The sequence below is a fragment of the Pongo abelii genome, chromosome 7 (genome assembly GCF_028885655.2).
Source record: "Pongo abelii isolate AG06213 chromosome 7, NHGRI_mPonAbe1-v2.0_pri, whole genome shotgun sequence".
Lineage (NCBI taxonomy): Eukaryota > Metazoa > Chordata > Mammalia > Primates > Hominidae > Pongo > Pongo abelii.
In genome coordinates, this window is record NC_071992.2 from 115,584,531 (window position 1) to 115,604,871 (window position 20,341).

Below are 20,341 nucleotides of genomic sequence, written 5' to 3' on the forward strand. Positions count from 1 at the left end.
TATGGCTTAATCATGATCATGTTAATGCACACCAGTAGCTAATTAAAGAAAACTTTTATTGTTCATCTTAAATAAGTTAGGTAAAGAGTGGGAGAGCTGATGTAACAGCACTGCCCAGAGATATATGTTTCTGCTGCACCAACAGCAAGCAGATACTGCTATTTTTGACAACTTAAATTATTAGACCCCTTGGACAATAATAAAGCACAAGTTACTTTCAGAGTTATTATATTGTGAACTCTTCGTTTTCCACAAAGGAATAGTAAATTGATGCTCAAGTTTAGGGCCCAGCACACATAATTAATTATAAAACTTTTCTTAATAGTGGACCAGATACCCTTCAATGTAGTAAATCTGCAGTGGACGGGTGACAAACCAGTGGATTTTTAAATCTGTCTCAAAATCATCAGCTTGTTTACTTCAGTGCTACAGATAGTTTAGAGGCTTAAAAAAATGGAGGAAATCCTGGCTTTTAATCCAGTTTTAGGAATTTCGTTTTCTAGTACTGGGTAAGTTGTACTTTTTCTTTTCCTTCCAATGAAAGTCAGCGTCTTTCATCTCTAGGTCATTGGTTCAAATTCCATTCTGCTCAGTAGTGATTAGAATTAGTTACCATCTGACTTCTGTTCAGTAACCTTTGTGACCTGAGCTGATAGCTGTCATCCTGCCACTGCTGTTTATTTATATCTCAAGATCACACCACTTGACATTTGCTGGAGACTAATGTAGCAGTCTCAGCACATAATATAGGCTGGATGCTAAATTTCTTTACCTTTCTCTACAGGTGGTTTGTTGTTTTATGTTAACACCTATGGGAACACTTAATCCACTTGAAAGAGGGAGAGAGTAGATTTTAAGTATAAATCTGTAAATCAGAAGTAAAAAATGCTCTATGCATAGAAACTATAGTTTCATTTAGTTAATTGTGGTTGACTTTCCTGATTCAGAGAATGAAAATAGCTTATAAAGCTTGAGTTCTTGATTGGAGTTTGCCATGGAACTCAACCTAAAGGATTTTTTAGTTATACTGTATTTAGATATTTAGTTTGTAATGCCTCAAAATATGCTTGATTTCACATTTGACTACTTAAGTACTTGATTTCATCACTTTTCACATGTTATTTGAGAATTCCTAGTTGATAATAGATTTGGAGGTTTATTTGAAATTTTCATAATAAGGATAACTGAAATTAAACTGTTATTTTGATAACAATTATCTGTATCTTACTGAATTTTTAAATATGTTCATACATTTATTCGATCAGCACACAATTATTAAGCTTTATTATGTGATAGGCACTATAGTATGTTCTAGGAAAACTAACATGATGTTTCCTCTTACCCGAAGCCTGCTAGCTGTCTGACCTTGGAACTATTGATCAATCTCTATAAACCTCAATTTTCTCAGCTGTAAAATGGAGATAATAGTACTCCTCCTCAAAGAATTATAATGTTAGCTTATGGAATGTGCTAACAGTGTCTGGCAAATAATAAACGTACTCGGTGGTATTTTTCTTCAATTGCTCACAATCCCTGAGACAGAATATAGTGTGAAAAGTGCTATAATATTAGTTTGTTATACAAGCATAGCAGTGGGAAGGACTAGCACCACCTGGAAGGGTTGCTGAAGTCTTCACAAAGAAGGTGAATTTTTTAACTTACCCTTTTTAGAGTGCCTGCTGTGTTTGTTCAATATGTTAATTAATTTTATGCTGCAGCAACCCTATGAGTTAGGTATTAATGTCCCAATATGAGGACACAGACAGAAGAGATAGGATTCTTTTAAGTATGATCAGCCCACAAGGTAGAGTATGCAGATCAGGAAAGACACTATGAATGAATATGTCTGGGAAAGACCTTAAGGAGTACAATATTGAGAATTCTCCATTTACATTTCTTTATATCGTAACAATCATGTAACTCTAGTCTGCTGGGCAATTTTTTCATTTAATGTTGTATCAAAGGTAAACATATCAAACATTCGTGGATTCTCTTCAGTGTGCTAGGCACTGCCCTGCTCTTTAGTGATATATAGAAGCAGAATTGTATACTCCACTCCCTCTAACAGTTCTTCACTTGGTAAAAGAGACAAACACATGACAGCTGCCCATTGTTGGGTATTTACTATAAGGCAGGCACTGTGCTGTTCATTCAGTCATTGCAGTAACTCTCTGAGGTAGGAGTTATTATCCTCATTTTACAAATGATATTATATAGCCTTAGATTTGTAATTTGTTCAGAGTCATACAATTAGAGAGTGTTGGACTTGATCCCACATCTGTGTGACTCCAAAGCCTCTATGTTGTCTTAACGCTGTCTGATACTGTCACCACAAAACATTTTAGTAAAATATATCATATAATAGAAGTATAAGCGAACTACTAAGATCACCAAGAAGGAAAAGAGTGAGAGAACAGTTCTTGGACAAATGTCACTTATCTTGATGGATAACTAAATGTTCATCAGCTACAGCAAGCTCAGAGGGGCACTCCAAGAAAGGAAAGAGCACAATATAGACTGCATGGTTTGAAAGAATATGGTGTCTTCAAAGGACAGAAACAAGTCCTTTTTGTTTCAAATAGCTAATGCTGGATTTCTCTAACAATGTGACTTTCTCAACAACTATAAAAACCAATTAACAAGAAATATTCTTAAAAGAATTTTAATGAGGATTACCTCACTTTCTTGAATTATTTATTCTTACATAAGTTGTTATATATATGTTATTGCATATATATATAATTTCTTATATATGAAAATATGGTTTTTTTAAACCAATCAAATTAAGGAGTTTTTAAAATAATAAGCAGGTTTGGGAGGCTGAGGTAGGAGGATTGCTTGAGGCCAGGAGTTTGAGACCAGGTTGGGCTACACTATGAGACCTCATTTCTACAAAAAATGTAAAAATAAGCCAGCCATGGTGGTGCATGCCTGTAATCCTAGCTCCTCAGAAGGCTGAAATGGGAGGCTTCCTTGAGCCACCACTGAGGAGTTGTAGGCTGCAGTGAGCTGTGATCACACCACTGCACTCCAACCTGGGCAACAGAACAAGACTCTCTCTTTAAAAATAGTAATAATAATAATAATAAGAAGAAGAAGAAGAAGAAGAAGAAGCAATACCCAGTTGCCCAGTACTTTGGGAGACATTTTTTATTGCTGATAGTAATGTAACTTAGTGCAGCCTTTTTGGATAGATGTTTGACAATATTCAGTAACTTTAAACTTTTTCGTACCACTTGCCTAATAATTCCACTTTTAAAAAATTTTTTTTGTTTTTGTTTTTGTTTTTGTTTTTGAGATAGGGTCTCACTCTGTCACCCAGGCTGGAGTGCAGTGGCATGATCTTGGTTCACTGCAAACACCACCTCCCAGGCTCAAGCCATCAGCTTCCTAAATAGCTGGGACCACAGGGGCACACCACCAGGCCTGGCTAATTCTTCATATTTTTTGTAGAGATAAGGTTTTGTCATGTTGCCCAGGCTGGTCTCGAACCCCTGGACTCAAGCAGTCTTCCCACCTCAGCCTCCCAAAGTGCTGGGATTACAAGTGTGAATCACTGCACCTGGCCTAATTTCACTTCTAGGAGCCTGTCTGTCCTGAGAAAATATTACTAGGTGTTTGTCAGCACTAATTGAAAACTTGAATATCCAGTTATATGGGAATGGTAGAACAAATTGTTCCTAATACTAAATGAAATATTATGCAGCTTTTAAAAATATATTTATGAAGAGTACATTAGCATGTCAAAATTTGAGTTATCAATTTGTCCCTATGGTATCATTATAACCATAAAGGGATACAGGTGCAGCGAACCTGTGCATAGGTGGGAAACAAAGACTGAAAGAAAGAGCCATGAAATATTACTATTGGTTATGTTTGGTGATAAGATGGGGTGGGGTAGTTTTTTTTATTCTTATGGATTTTTTATGGTTACCTTAATAATTCTGTTGAAAAAGCAAGTAAAATATCTAGGTGCAGAATAGCAAGTTGCAGACTGATGGTTAGGCAGTCTAAGAAAGAGGAACTGATGGTCTTGGAGCCAAATGATTATAACTCTTGCTGCCACCAAGTTGCTCTTTGTTCTATACATAGGGAGTCATTGGTGGAAAATTTTGAGAACTAGTAGCCTTTATTGCACAAAGGAAAAATCTACCCTCAAGGGTTTTAATTACTTAATAACTGACTTGATTTTACTTTATCTCTTATATTTGTCCTTGTTTTAAGTCCTATTGTAGTAAGAGAAAATAAACATCTTTTGAAATGGCATGCATTTATTTTAGTGTACTTTTCTTTGTCCTTCATAACTTAGGACTACTGATTTTTCCCTTTCTTACTGTCCAAAAACCTATAAATCAGTTGTATAAGAAAGTTAAGGAGCATAAACTACTTCTACATAAAATGTAATTTCAACCACCAGTAATCATGATTTTGGAGACAGTTTATTATATTGCTTGGGAAATCACTATAAAAATATGTATTAAAATAATTATTTAAAGAGACATTTTAAAAGATATATGATATTCTGTATTAATCCAAAGAAAGAAGATCTGACATTCAAAAATGTATTTTAATGATGGAAATGAACATTAGATGCTTTTTCTCAAGTATTTCCTTGGCACTTTTAGGTGATTTTGGGGGTCTGGTGTAGAAAATGGGCACCTATTCTATTTTTCTGATTACTGTTTTAAGTTATACTAGACTCATTTTTAAAACTTTCTCTTTGACAACATGTTTATATAACATTGTTTATATGACACTTGGCATGTAACTAGTTTGAAATATTTTATTACTTTTTTCTTACAGATCTCTAAACAAGAACAGAAAAAAGTGGATATATTTGATGGAGGCATGGCTGAAACCTCATCTCGGTACAGTGGTGCTCAGGATAGTGGAATTGGCAGTGACAGTGTTAAAATCAGAATAGTGCAAATAGAGCAGCACAGTGGTGCCAGTCAGCATCGCATTGCCCGTCCCTCACGCCAGTCATCAATTGTAAAAAATCTGAATTTTATTCCCTTTGACATATTTATTACTGCAAGTAGAATCTCACTAATGACCTATTCCTGTATGGCCTTATCCAAATCGAAATCACAAGAACAGAAGAATAATGAAAAAACAGACAAGAGTTCATTAAATCTCCCAGAAGTTGATTCAGATGTTGCTAAGCCCAACCAGGCATGTATTTCCACGGTGACAGCAGAAGATCTCTTAAGGAGCAGCATTTCTTTTCCTTCAGGGAAAAAAATAGGGGTCCTCTCTCTTGAAAGTCTTCATGCATCCACAAGGTCATCTGCTAGACAAGCACTTGGTATAACTATTGTTCGGCAGCCTGGTCGAAGAGGAACTGGTGACTTACAGCTAGAACCTTTTCTGTACTTTATTGTGTCCCAGCCTTCCTTGCTTCTGAGTTGTCACCACAGAAAGCAGCGAGTGGAAGTATCCATTTTTGATGCTGTGCTTAAAGGGGTGGCCTCTGATTACAAATGTACAGGTAAGAACCTTCAAACTTACTGGAGTGCTAATAATTACTATCTAATAAGTTGTATTTCCACAGTTTCCAGATTGATTAAACAGAAACAGCTGGCAGACAAAAGTCTTTTCTCTACAGAATATGGAAAGTTCATGTTCCACAGCTGAATCCTGTTTAAGTAAATGTTTGAAATGTATTGAGGTTTAGCCTTAGTATTCTTACTATGCCTCTGAATATTCATTTTTTTTTCCAGGAACTGAATGAATCAGGAACTCTTTCTTGACTATAGAGATGCTTAACAATTTCCAGTGTTTGGAAAGCATAGCTCGTTTTCATATTAATGGCCCATAGGTATGCTTTCCATGTTAATGCTTCTATTCAGATTAAAAAAGAAAAGCCTTAGAAGATGAAGTTTGTTTTTGGTATTCTTTTGATGTAATCATCTTGATGCAATAGCATCATATTAAATGTAATTGAGAAGGTTTATTAATAAAGATTATTTAAAGATTTTTGTACATCTACAGAAAATATATTGATGTTGGCTAATTCGCTCTTGCTGCCCAACCCATTCCTTCCTTATTCTAATTATAATAATTCTATGAAACTTCCGAAGCTTTTTGCCTGTTGAGACTAGGAAAGTGAGCAGGGTTCAGATTTAAGACGTACAAGCTATTAAGTAACAAGGGCCAGTGAAGTCAAGCAAGGTGACACAGTATGCCCTTTCTCTGAGTTAATGTAGATTTGGAGATTTGGCCAAAAAAAACTGGAGAGGGTAGCTGGGTCACCTAAGATTCAGTATTCAAAGAGGGCTCTAGCAAGCTCAGGTATAGTTCAGGCATTTTATTGCTTTCAGCTGGTCCCATCCAGTAGGTGGAAGCCAGCAGTGAGGCATTTAGACAATGTATCTAATCTGGAATTCAGGTTTGTTCATTCTTGCCATTAAGAAGCACCGTTTTGCACAGCAGGATCCTGAAAGGCAGATGGCAAGGTGTGGGAATCAGGATTCAGCCTGAGGAAACAGGATCAAAGGAGCTCTAGGCCAGGGTTTAGTGCAAGTCCCCTGCTTTAAGAAAGGGGTAACTAGCCAGTTGCTGAGGAGTAACCTAGGGTTACCCCCGGGCTGCTTGCTGGCCCTCTCTCCTGTGCAGCTCATAATGGGTCAAAAGAGCTGATTGTTAGACTCAGGAACTTTGCAAGACACTTATTAAACCACTAGTAGCTTAAATTGGCCGTGGTGAAAGTATTTATGCTGCAGATGCTTGCAAACTCAATCACATCAGCTCTCCTACTCCAAGAGCCATTTGTTAAACCCTTACCAGCAACAACTGCCTCTCTTTCTCAAACATATTCTGATTTACTGGGTGCCTGTGATATAACAGGTACTTCAGGGGCAATGAAAATGTGGGAGATGCTGGTATAGTGGAACATGTTACATGATTCAAGAACTCATGCCTATATACCTGATACCTGCTTGCAAGTCTGCTTGGCGTTAGCCAAAACTTAAGGCAGGATTAGGAGATGAATTCTTAATTCTCAGCCCTTCATTAAGTTCACTCAGCTACAGTCGCTCTATAGGTGGGTGACCCGTACTAAAAATCAATGGGAGAGGCAGAGGAAAGGAGGAGGAGGAAAGGGGCCGAGAGGAACAGCTATGACCTCTTCCTAAATGTGTAGATATGCAGAGATCACAGAAGCCTCATTTTGCTTACTTCAAGCCCAACCTAAGGATACTCTGTAGATAAACTCAACCTTTGAAACTGTTAAACTGAGGCAAGCCAGGGTCCACAGTAATAGAAAAGAACTGCCAATGGATGGACTTGTTTCTACTTTCTGAAATTGTAAGAGCAGATTGGCTTGTCTGTTTTATTGACATACTCCCAAATCATGTGTTTATACATTTTCATCTAAGTCTGTATTCAGCAAAGTTATGAGAGCTCATACCAAAGATAGGCATTTGAATTATAATCAATTCCTAGGTTAAAATAATAGAGCACTTGTTTAAAGGGGGGAAAAACCTTGTATGTAAACTGACGTGGAACCCAATTTTGGTACATGAAGCTAGAGTGGTGGTCATGGGCCAGATTTAATATAGGGGTGGGGGGTAAATGGAGGAAAAAGGCTCACATACCTTCTAAGGAGCATTTTCTGCATAATATTCTCATGGATGCCTTTCCCTACACAGAATGCATCTACTTGAACATTTATATTATCTCAGTAGTATGACTCTTGGTTAGTAATAAGCAAAAGTTATCAATATGCATGATAATATTTCTTAAAAGTGAACTTATTGATCTAGGGAAATTTTTTTCAGAAGACCCAAAAGGAGGCAAGTAATTAAAATACAATGGCTAAAAATAAAATTCAACTAGCATTTATTGAGTGATCACTCTTTGCCAGGCATTGTCCTAACTGCTTTAAGGCATTATCTCATTTCATGCTAATGACAACTCTGTGGGAAATGTTCTACCTTAGAGATTAGGAAACTAAGGTTTAGAGAAGTTAAGTAACTTCCCCAAGGTCACAGACCTAGCAATAAACAGAGCTACAATTCAAAGCTAAGAAGTGTTGGACTCCTGAGTCTAGACTCTCAACCTCTATGGGTCCCCTGAAAAGAAGGATCTGAATCGGAGGTTCTCTCAGTCAGCCTCTATTGTCCCACTTCAGACCATGCAAAAGATTCCTAAATTTTAACTGGTGAATTTGTATGTTAACTGTGTCTGTGATGTGATTACACAGTACTCAGGTATGGAAAACCTGGGTTCAAATTCTGTCACTTATATGTATACCTATATCATTATGCACTTATGGAAATGAAAAGAGATAATTCATGAATAATTCTAAAGTACTTAGCATTGAGCCAGCAGGCCTAGGCCCTCATAAATGTGTGCCGGTACTATTTTAGCTGCCAATATCATATACTGAAAAGAATACTTAACTAGGAAGCAGAAAACCTGGGATTTTTATTCATGGCCCTGCCATCAATTAGTAAACTGATCTTAGGCAGTTTACTTCTTTGACTTTGTTTTCTTATCTGTAAATGTGATGATTATAATAGATATTAACAAAGTCCATTCCAGTTCTGAAGTTTCATCATTCTGTAATTTGGAATTCTGTAATTCAGCTTTGGTTTCGTGGAGTTGACATCTGTAAGGCTCTACAGTATCAGGTAGAAATTTATTTTGATTTGTTTTGAAGATGCAGATTTCCTTTGATATTCTAGTGGAGTACTAATTAGTTTATTCAGAGTTTTAAATATATAAGTTTTATTAAATGTTAATGAAATTATTTTTCAAAAACTGATCTGGAAATGTGTTTTATATTTGTCCACTTGAATGAATTGTCTAAGTCCCATTACCAATTTGGTTATCCAGAAACACTTTATGTAGTACTTTCTTTCCTGAAAAAAGCACTGTTCCATAACCAGTGTTTTCTGGAAGCCCTGAGATAGTAACCTTATGGATAAGAAAAAAGAGAAAAATATAAATGGCTATAATGCTAACATTCAAGGGGAGGGAAGCAGAGGGAGCAGTAAGTTGGAGGTGGCTAGCTCCATTTCTGCATTCTAAAGTGAAGGAGTCATTGCAGTGGCTTTAAATTGGAGGGACTAAAAGAGATATTACCGGGGGAAGAGCCAAGATGGCCAAATAGGAACAGCCCTGGTCTACAGCTCCCAGCGTGAGCAACGCAGAAGACGGGTGATTTCTGCATTTCCATCTGAGGTACCGTGTTCATCTCACTAGGGAGTGCCAGATAGTGGGCGCAGGTCAGTGGGTGAGCGCACCATGCACCAGCCGAAGCAGGGGCGAGGCATTGCCTCACTCAGGAAGCTCAAGGGGTCAGGGAGTTCCCTTTCCAGGGGTGACAGACGGCACCTAGAAAATCGGGCCACTCCCACCCGAATACTGTGCGTTTCCAACGGGCTTAGGAAACAGTGCACCAGGAGATTATAGCCCGCACCTGGCTCAGAGGGTCCTACGCCCACGGAGTCTCGCTGATTGCTAGCACAGCAGTCTGAGATCAAACAGCAAGGAGGCAGCTAGGCTGGGGGAGGGGCGCCCGCCATTGCCCAGGCTCGCTCAGGTAAACAAAGCAGCCAGGAAGCTTGAACTGGGTGGAGCCCACCACAGCTCAAGGAGGCCTGCCTGCCTCTGTAGGCTCCACCTCTGGGGGCAGGGCACAGACAAACAAAAAGACAGCAGTAACCTCTGCAGACTTAAATGTCCCTGTCTGACAGCTTTGAGGACAGCAGTGGTTCTCCCAGCACGCAGCTGGAGATCTGAGAACGGGCAGACTGCCTCCTCAAGTGGGTCCCTGACCCCTGACCCCTAAGCAGCCTAACTGGGAGGCACCCCCCAGCAGGGGCAGACTGACACCTCACACGGCTGGCCGGGTACTCCAACAGACCTGCAGCTGAGGGTCCTGTCTGTTAGAAGGAAAACTAACAGAAAGGACATCCACACCAAAAACCCATCTGTACATCACCATCATCAAAGACCAAAAGTAGATAAAACCACAAAGATGGGGGAAAAACAGAGCAGAAAAACTGGAAACTCTAAAAAGCAGAGTGCCTCTCCTCCTCCAAAGGAACGCAGTTCCTCACCAGCAACGGATCAAAGCTGGATGGAGAATGACTTTGATGAGCTGAGAGAAGAAGGCTTCAGACGATCAAATTACTCTGAGCTACGGGAGGATATTCAAACCAAAGGCAAAGAAGTTGAAAACTTTGAAAAAAATTTAGAAGAATGTATAACTAGAATAACCAATACAGAGAAGTGCTTAACGGAGCTGATGGAGCTGAAAACCAAGGCTCGAGAACTACGTGAAGAATGCAAAAGCCTCAGGAGCCGATGCGATCAAATGGAAGAAAGGGTATCAGCCATGGAAGATGAAATGAATGAAATGAAGTGAGAAGGGAAGTTTAGAGAAAAAAGAATAAAAAGAAATGAGCAAAGCCTCCAAGAAATGTGGGACTATGTGAAAAGACCAAATCTACGTCTGATTGGTGTACCTGAAAGTGACAGGGAGAATAGAACCAACTTGGAAAACACTCTGCAGGATATTATCCAGGAGAACTTCCCCAATCTAGCAAGGCAGGCCAACATTCAGATTCGGGAAATACAGAGAACGCCACAAAGATACTCCTCGAGAAGAGCAACTCCAAGACACATAATTGTCAGATTCACCAAAGTTGAAATGAAGGAAAAAATGTTAAGGGCAGCCAGAGAGAAAGGTCGGGTTACCCTCAAAGGGAAGCCCATCAGACTAACAGCGGATCTCTCGGCAGAAACCCTACAAGCCAGAAGAGAGTGGGGGCCAATATTCAACATTCTTAAAGAAAAGAATTTTCAACCCAGAATTTCATATCCAGCCAAACTAAGCTTCATAAGTGAAGGAGAAATAAAATACTTTACAGACAAGCAAATGCTGAGAGATTTTGTCACCACCAGGCCTGCCCTAAAAGAGCTCCTGAAGGAAGTGCTACACATGGAAAGGCACAACCGGTACCAGCCACTGCAAAATCATGCCAAAATGTAAAGACCGTCGAGACTAGGAAGAGACTGCATCAACTAACGAGCAAAATAACCAGCTAACATCTTAATGGCAGGATCAAATTCACACATAACAATATTAACTTTAAATGTAAATGGACTAAATGCTCCAATTAAAAGACACAGACTGGCAAATTGGATAAAGACTCAAGACCCATCAGTGTGCTGTATTCAGGAAACCCATCTCACGTACAGAGACACACATAGGCTCAAAATAAAAGGATGGAGGAAGATCTACCAAGCAAATGGAAAACAAAAAAAGGCAGGGGTTGCAATCCTAGTCTCTGATAAAACAGACTTTAAACCAACAAAGATCAAAAGAGACAAAGAAGGCCATTACATAATGGTAAAGGGATTAATTCAACAAGAAGAGCTAACTATCCTAAATATATATGCACCCAATACAGGAGCACCCAGATTCATAAAGCAAGTCCTGAGTGACCTACAAAGAGACTTAGACTCCCACACATTAATAATGGGAGACTTTAACACCCCACTGTCAACATTAGACAGATCAATGAGACAGAAAGTCAACAAGGATACCCAGGAATTGAACTCAGCTCTGCACCAAGCGGACCTAATAGACATCTACAGAACTCTCCACCCCAAATCAACAGAATATACATTTTTTTCAGCACCACACCACACCTATTCCAAAATTGACCACATAGTTGGAAGTAAAGCTCTCCTCAGTAAATGTAAAAGAACAGAAATTGTAACAAACTATCTTTCAGATCACAGTGCAATCAAGCTAGAACTCAGGATTAAGAATCTCACTCAAAACTGCTCAACTACATGGAAACTGAACAACCTGCTCCTGAATGACTACTGGGTACATCACGAAATGAAGGCAGAAATAAAGATGTTCTTTGAAACCAATGAGAACCAAGACACAACATACCAGAATCTCTGGGATGCATTCAAAGCAGTGTGTAGAGGGAAATTTATAGCACTAAATGCCCATAAGAGAAAGCAGGAAAGATCCAAAATGGACACCCTAACATCACAATTAAAAGAACTAGAAAAGCAAGAGCAAACACATTCAAAAGCTAGCAGAAGGCAAGAAATAACTAAAATCAGAGCAGAACTGAAGGAAATAGAGACACAAACAGCCCTTCAAAAAATTAATGAATCCAGGAGCTGGTTTTTTGAAAGGAACAACAAAATTGATAGACCACTAGCAAGATTAATAAAGAAAAAAAGAGAGAAGAATCAAATAGATGCAATAAAAAATGATAAAGGGGATATCACCACCGATCCCACAGAAATACAAACTACCATCAGAGAATACTACAAACACCTCTGTGCAAATAAACTAGAAAATCTAGAAGAAATGGATAAATTCCTCAACACATACACCCTCCCAAGACTAAACCAGGAAGAAGTTGAATCTCTGAATAGACCAATAACAAGAGCTGAAATTGTGGCAATAATCAATAGCTTACCAACCAAAAAAAGTCCAGTACCAGATGGGTTCACAGCCAAATTCTACCAGAGGTACAAGGAGGAACTCGTACCATTCCTTCTGAAACTATTCCAATCAATAGAAAAAGAGGGAATCCTCCCTAACTCATTTTATGAGGCCAGCATCATCCTGATACCAAAGCCGGGAAAAGACACAACCAAAAAAGAGAATTTTAGACCAATATCCTTGATGAACATTGATGCAAAAATCCTCAATAAAATACTGGCAAACAGAATCCAGCAGCACATCAAAAAGCTTATCCACCATGATCAAGTGGGCTTCATCCCTGGGGTGCAAGGCTGGTTCAATATATGCAAATCAATAAATGTAATCCAGCATATAAACAGAACCAAAGACAAAAACCACATGATTCTCTCAATAGATGCAGAAAAGGCCTTTGACAAAATTCAACAACCCTTCATGCTAAAAACTCTCAATAAATTAGGTATTGATGGGACGTATCTCAAAATAATAAGAGCTATCTATGACAAACCCACAGCCAATATCATACTGAATGGGCAAAAACTGGAAGCATTCCCTTTGAAAACTGGCACAAGACAGGGATGCCCTCTCTCACCACTTCTATTCAACATAGTGTTAGAAGTTCTGGCCAGGGCAATCAGGCAGGAGAAGGAAATAAAGAGTATTCAGTTAGGAAATGAGGAAGTCAAATTGTCCCTGTTTGCAGACGACATGATTGTATATCTAGAAAACCCCATTGTCTCAGCCCAAAATCTCCTTAAGCTGATAAGCAACTTCAGCAAAGTCTCAGGATACAAAATCAATGTACAAAAATCACAAGCATTCTTATACACCAATAACAGACAAACAGAGAGCCAAATCATGAGTGAACTCCCATTCACAATTGCTTCAAAGAGAATAAAATACCTAGGAATCCAACTTACAAGGGATGTGAAGGACCTCTTCAAGGAGAACTACAAACCACTGCTCAATGAAATAAAAGAGGATACAAACAAATGGAAGAACATTCCATGCTCATGGGTAGGAAGAATCAATATCGTGAAAATGGCCATACTGCCCAAGGTAATTTACAGATTCAATGCCATCCCCATCAATCTACCAATGACTTTCTTCACAGAATTGGAAAAATCTACTTTAAACTTCATATGGAACCAAAAAAGAGCCCGCATCGCCAAGTCAATCCTAAGCCAAAAGAACAAAGCTGGAGGCATCACGCTACCTGACTTCAAACTATACTACAAGGCTACAGTAACCAAAACAGCATGGTACTGGTACCAAAACAGAGATATAGATCAATGGAACAGAACAGAGCCCTCAGAAATAACGCCACATATCTACAACTATCTGATCTTTGACAAACCTGAGAAAAACAAGCAATGGGGAAAGGATTCCCTATTTAATAAATGGTGCTGGGAAAACTGGCTAGCCATATGTAGAAAGCTGAAACTGGATCCCTTCCTTACCCCTTATACAAAAATCAATTCAAGATGGATTAAAGACTTAAACGTTAGACCTAAAACCATAAAAACCCTAGAAGAAAACCTAGGCATTACCATTCAGGACATAGGCATGGGCAAGGACTTCATGTCTAAAACACCAAAAGCAATGACAACAAAAGCCAAAATTGACAAATGGGATCTAATTAAACTAAAGAGCTTCTGCACAGCAAAAGAAACTACCATCAGAGTGAACAGGCAACCTACAGAATGGGAGAAAATTTTCGCAACCTACTCATCTGACAAAGGGCTAATATCCAGAATCTACAATGAACTCCAACAAATTTACAAGAAAAAAACAAACAACGCCATCAAAAAGTGGGCAAAGGACATGAACAGACATTTCTCAAAAGAAGACATTTATGCAGCCAAAAAACACATGAAAAAATGCTCACCATCACTGGCCATCAGAGAAATGCAAATCAAAACCACAATGAGATACCATCTCACACCAGTTAGTATGGCAATCATTAAAAAGTCAGGAAACAACAGGTGCTGGAGAGGATGTGGAGAAATAGGAACACTTTTACACTGTTGTTGGGACTGTAAACTAGTTCAACCCTTGTGGAAGTCAGTGTGGCGATTCCTCAGGGATCTGGAACTAGAAATTCCATTTGACCCAGCCATCCCATTACTGGGTATATACCCAAAGGACTATAAATCATGCTACTATAAAGACACATGCACACGTATGTTTATTGCGGCATTATTCACAATAGCAAAGACTTGGAACCAACCCAAATGTCCAACAATGATAGACTGGATTAAGAAAATGTGGCACATATACACCATGGAATACTATGCAGCCATAAAAAATGATGAGTTCATGTCCTTTGTAGGGACATGGATGAAATTGGAAATCATCATTCTCAGTAAACTATCGCAAGAACAAAAAACCAAACACCGCATATTCTCGCTCATAGGTGGGAATTGAACAATGAGAACACATGGACACAGGAAGGGGAACATCACACTTTGGGGACTGTTGTGGGGTGGGGGAGGGGGGAGGGATCGCATTGAGAAATATACCTAATGCTAGATGACGAGTTAGTGGGTGCAGCGCACCAGCATGGCACACGTATACATATGTAACTAACCTGCACATTGCGCACATGTACCCTAAAACCTAAAGTATAATAATAATAAAAAATAAAAAAAAGAAAAAAAGAAAAAAAAAGAAAAACAACAGCAGCAACAAAAAAAATTTAAATAGCCACACAAGAGGAAGAAATGTCAAGAAAAAGAATTCAGCTCCCTTACTGGGTCATCAGTGTTTATAAAAGTTTTCTAGTAGATTCTCTTGTTTCTTTTAAGTACAGAGTCAGAATCACTGTCTGCCAAAATGATACATTTACCCCACGTTTTGAATTACATACTCCCTTTTTTCCTTGTCTAATTGCATTTGCTAGTATCTCTAGTGCAATGATGAATACAAGCAAAACAGTGAATGTATATTTTGTTTCTTATTCATTTGGATTATGAGTTTGCTCTCTTGCCACAAAGAATACTTATTTTTATGCAAATTCGTTTTCTTTTTTTTTACAGTTGGCATTTTGATTTTTTAAAATATGTCTTTTTAAACTACCAGGTTAAATTTTCTTTGGAAACTTTCTTTTTTTTTTTCTAGTTTTCTAATCCTCAAACATTTGTTCCACATGGAGTTTGTTACAGGGAGACTAAATGGATATCCATTCCACACACTAGGGTAGAATGTGTCACTGCTATGTGAAGTAACCCATTTTCCACATATCAATCATATATCCAAGTCAACCAATAAAATATATTCAAATCAAAAAAAAAAAAAAAAAAAGAGAGAGATATTACCATGAAGCTAATGTTCTAAGAAAGGTCCAGGAAAAGTTAAAGGCATCATAAGTTAAAAGTGAAAGAAGTAACATGTCATGTGTTTCCACAGTGTTCATACTTTTTCTCTGGATATTAAAATTCTTTTTGGGTGGGCACAGTGTCTCACATTTGTAATCTCAGCACTTTGGGAGGCCAAAGTGGGTGGATCACTTGAGCTAAGGAGTCCAAGACTAGCCTAGACAACATAGTGAGACCCCATCTCTACAAAAAATTACAAAAAATTGTAATTGCCACCAGTTGCAGTGGCATGCACCTGTAGTCTGAGCTATCGGGGAGGCTGAGGTGGGAGGATCACCTGAGCCTGGGAAGTCGAGGCTGCAGTAAGCCGTGATTGCACCACTGTACTGCAGCCTGGATGACAGAGTGGGACCCTGTCTCAAACACAAAATGATTTATTATTTTCTATAAGGTAACTCAAGTGGCAACCGGCCAATAGCAATTTTTGCACATATGTATGATTGTATGATTTGGTTTGGATGTTTATCCCCTCCAAATCTCATCTTGAAATGTGACTCTCAGTGTTGGAGGTAAGGCCTACTGGGAAGTGTTTGGATTATAGGGGCAGATTCCTCATGAGTGGTTTAGTACCATCCTTTTAGTGATAAGTGAGTTCTTGCTCTGAGTTTGTGAAAGATCTGGTTGTTTAAAGAATGTGGCACCTCCCCACTACCTTGCTCCCTCTCTCCCCATGTGATACGCTGGCTTTCCCCTTTGCTTTCTGCCGGGATCATAGCTTCCTGAGACCTCACCAGAAGCCAAGCAGATGTTAGTGCAGTGTACAGCCTGGAGAGCCACAATCCAAATACATCTTTTTTCTTTGTAAATTACCATCTCAGGTATTCCTTTATATAATGCAAAAATAGCCTAATATAATGCGCATCTCAATAATTGCCCCATTGTCACATTTCAAAAATACCTGTGAGGTTGTTATAGAGATATTGGTTTTCTGGGTTGTTTTGTTTTGAGAGGACAATAACATTTGATTATTTTTAAAAAATCCTAGCACAATGTGGCTTGTCATTGTTTATTGTTTTCTATACAAGTCATAAACCATTATTATATGTGCTCATGTTCCTTTATATATAAATCATATGAAAAAAAGGATTTTGTTTTACTCTTTAAAAAGGTTTCATGGCTGGGCATGATTGGCTTACTTCTGTAATTCCAGCACATTGGGAGGCCTAGGTGGGCGGATCATCTGAGGTCAGGAGTTCAAGACCAGCCTGGCCAACATGGTTAAACCCCGTCTCTACAAAAATACAAAAATTAGCTGGGCATGATGATGGGTGCCTGTAATCCCAGGTACTCAGGAGGCTGAGGCGGAAGAATCACTTAAAAAGGAAGAATCACTTGAACCTGGGAGGCAGAGGTTGCAGTGAGCTGAGATCACACCATTGCACTCCAGCCTGGGTGAGAGAGCGAGACTGTCAAAAAAAAAAAAAAAAAAAAAAAAAGGTTTAATAATTTTCAGAAGAGGTAAAATCGTAGTTCTTATATAAATATAAAAAGAATATATGTCAAAGGTTTTATTTAACTAATTAATAATTTATTTATCTCATTAATTTGTAAGAATATCACAAAAAAATTCAGGCACAGGGGACCTACACAGATAACGCTGGTCATCTCAAGAGATTTTTATTCTAAAATTCATAAGGGTCTTAAAAATTGTCACTCGATCATGGGCATTATTCATTATTCAAGCATGGCTCTGGGTGATTCTAGAAAGATGGAAATAGTTTTGACATTAAATTATGAAGATTTGGTTTAATTTGACATATTCAGGCAACTATAATGAAGAGCCCAAAAGTGAATATTGAAAATCCTTTGAGTGTTGTAGGAATACAGTGTAATATATACCAAGGTGACTACTTTAATTAGTCTGGCTTTTAAAATTGCATCTTCCCTCCTGTCTTATACAATCAGCTTGACTTATTACTTCAGAAGAACATCTTATTCCTATTGTGCTTTCATTTATACAGCAGATATATTTTGGCGATATTCATTCATTCACTGAATGTGAGCACCTGCTGTTTATCAGACATGTGCAAGACTCTGAGAAACCAGTAATAAGACTCAGTTTCTGCCTCTAGGCACCTTGCTTCATGTGATAACCATACTTACTATGATTAATTATGAAGGTTTAGCAGAATAAAGATCTTCATGCCATGGAGGGTTGTGAAACACATTAGGTAAATAAAGCCTATGACCTTTATTTAACTTCCAGAGAAGCTATTTAGAAAAGCTAGTATCAGTTGTATGTGATGGCTTAAGAAAAACTGTTTAGATACATCTTTAAAGTTATTGATTTTTTATTAGTTGTATATTCAGCTTTAGCTGTGATTCAGAATATTTTTAAATATTTTAATTTATGAATTTGCCTTTTGGCTATATTTCTTTGTAATATGTTTTAGTGGTTGCTCTGGGGTTTCCAGTATGCATGTCTAATCATTCACACTCTATTTAGAGGTAATATTTCATCACTTAAAGGAAGATGGGAGAGATTTACAACTACATAGGTTCCTTTACTGTCTTCCATTTATGTTATAATTGTCATAAATATTACATCTATATATTTAAAACCCTACCAGATAAGATTTTTATCTTTGTTTCAATAATCTTACATATTTTAAAGAACTGAAGAGGGGGAAAGTGGTCTTTTGTATTCCCAGCCATTTACCATGTTCAGTGCTATTCCTTTATCCCCAGAGCTCCAGGTTTCCCTCTGGTACATTTTTCTTCAGTGTTAGGAACCTCCTTTTGCATTTCTTTTAGAGCGGAGCTGCTAGCAATAAATACTGTTTTCCTTCATCTGCGAGTACCTTTTTTTTTTTCTCTCATTCCTAAAGGATATTTTTGCTGGATGTAAAATTCTGGGTTGACATGTCTTCTAGCACTGTAGAGATAGTATTTCATGTTCTTCTGTCCCCTGTGGTTTCTGATGAGGAATCCATGTTCATTCCAATTACTGTTTCCATATTTGTAATGTGTTGTTTTTCTCTAGCTGTTTTCAAGACACCTGCTTATCTTTAGTTTTCTGTAGGTTGATTATTGTGTGTCTGGACTTGGTTTCTTTGATTCTATCCTGTGTGGGGTTCTCTGATCTTCTTGACTGTAAATTTATGGGTATATTGTTTTGGTTTTGTTTACCAAATTTGAGAACTTTTGGCCCTTATTTCTTCAAATAGTCTTTCTGTACCAATCTCTTTCTCTTCTCCTTTTGGAATTCAAGTGTTAAGCTTTTTAATATTGTCCTACAAATCTCTAAGACTCTCATTTTTTTCCCCACTCTTCAGATTGGATAATTTCTATTAAATTTTTCACTTCTAAAATTTCCATTTGGTTCTTTTTTGTAGTTCTTATTTATCTGTTAAGAACTTATATTTCAATTCATTTCAGGTGTGTTTACCTTTACCTCATGAAACACAGTTGTGACAGCTGCATAAAGTCTTAAATGCCTGTGTCACTGCCACCACTGTAACACTCCCCTCTACACACACACACACACACACACACATTGGATATTGGGTCTACCCTCAGGGCAAAGCCAGGAGAGAGAGAAAAAAAAAAAGAAAAAGCAACAAGATTTCCCCTACACTTGAAACCACAGGGGCCTTAATTTCCAGACAATATTCCTGTTGGAGCTTTGAATGTGTCCTTACCTTCACTGTGCACCACAATATAGGGCTCACTCTCGAGTCAAACTTATAAAAGAAGACACAAAACAACATGAACTGGGAAATTCATCACAACGTAGGTTATAGCCACAAGTTGGACTTTCCTCTCCAATCTGCATTGGTCTGATTTACTTTTCAGAATTCTCAGGTATTTATTTGCTTTTTGTGTCTTTTACAAGGTTTTTAATTGTAAGCAGCATGAGAGTTAGGCTGCAGTGAGGTTATTCCAGTCTGGGCTGGCACCAGAAATCCTGCCATTTAAAAATAATAATAATGTTTTCTAGTCCATTAGCCAGGACTTGGTTTTCTGGGAAACTTAACAGGGGATTTCCTCTAAAAGTGATACTTTTATATCTTTACATCTTGAGCACAGATCAGCTACATATATCCTAATCAGTAATTACTGCTCCCAAGGAGTTGTCAGCATTAACTTGATTCTTCCCGTGTCACCAATAAGCACACACTCAGAGGGCAGCAATGGTGTTCTCTCTCTGCATTCCTTAGGGCTTTCCTTTCATATACTATCAAATCAAGTTAGCAGGGGAAAATGCTGTGAGATTCATTGCCCTTCTTGTCAACCTGCCTTCTCCAGCACATGTGACTGATATATACAATTTTAAAATATATATGTATAGTTAAATATATGTGTATACTCTGTAGTAATGTCCCTTATCCATAGGGAACATGTTCCAAGATCCCCAGTGGGGCCTCAAATTGTGGATAGTACTGACCCTTATATGTACTGTTTTTCCCTACACATACATACCTATGATAAAGTTTGATTTATACATTTGGCACAATGAGAGATTGACAACAATAATAAATAACAAAATAATACA

General features: G+C 38.1%; 1 protein-coding gene across 15 annotated transcripts in view; it reads left to right on the plus strand.

Moving 5' to 3' along the window:
* VPS13B (vacuolar protein sorting 13 homolog B) overlaps nt 1-20,341 on the plus strand; it is a 916,166-nt gene that overhangs the window by 663,673 nt on the left and 232,152 nt on the right. For all 15 annotated transcript variants that reach the window (XM_054519206.2, XM_054519208.2, XM_054519204.2 and 12 more), the window contains one exon: nt 4,804-5,491. In XM_054519206.2, coding sequence (XP_054375181.2) covers nt 4,804-5,491 — 688 coding nt within the window. The remainder of the gene's footprint in view (nt 1-4,803; nt 5,492-20,341) is intronic.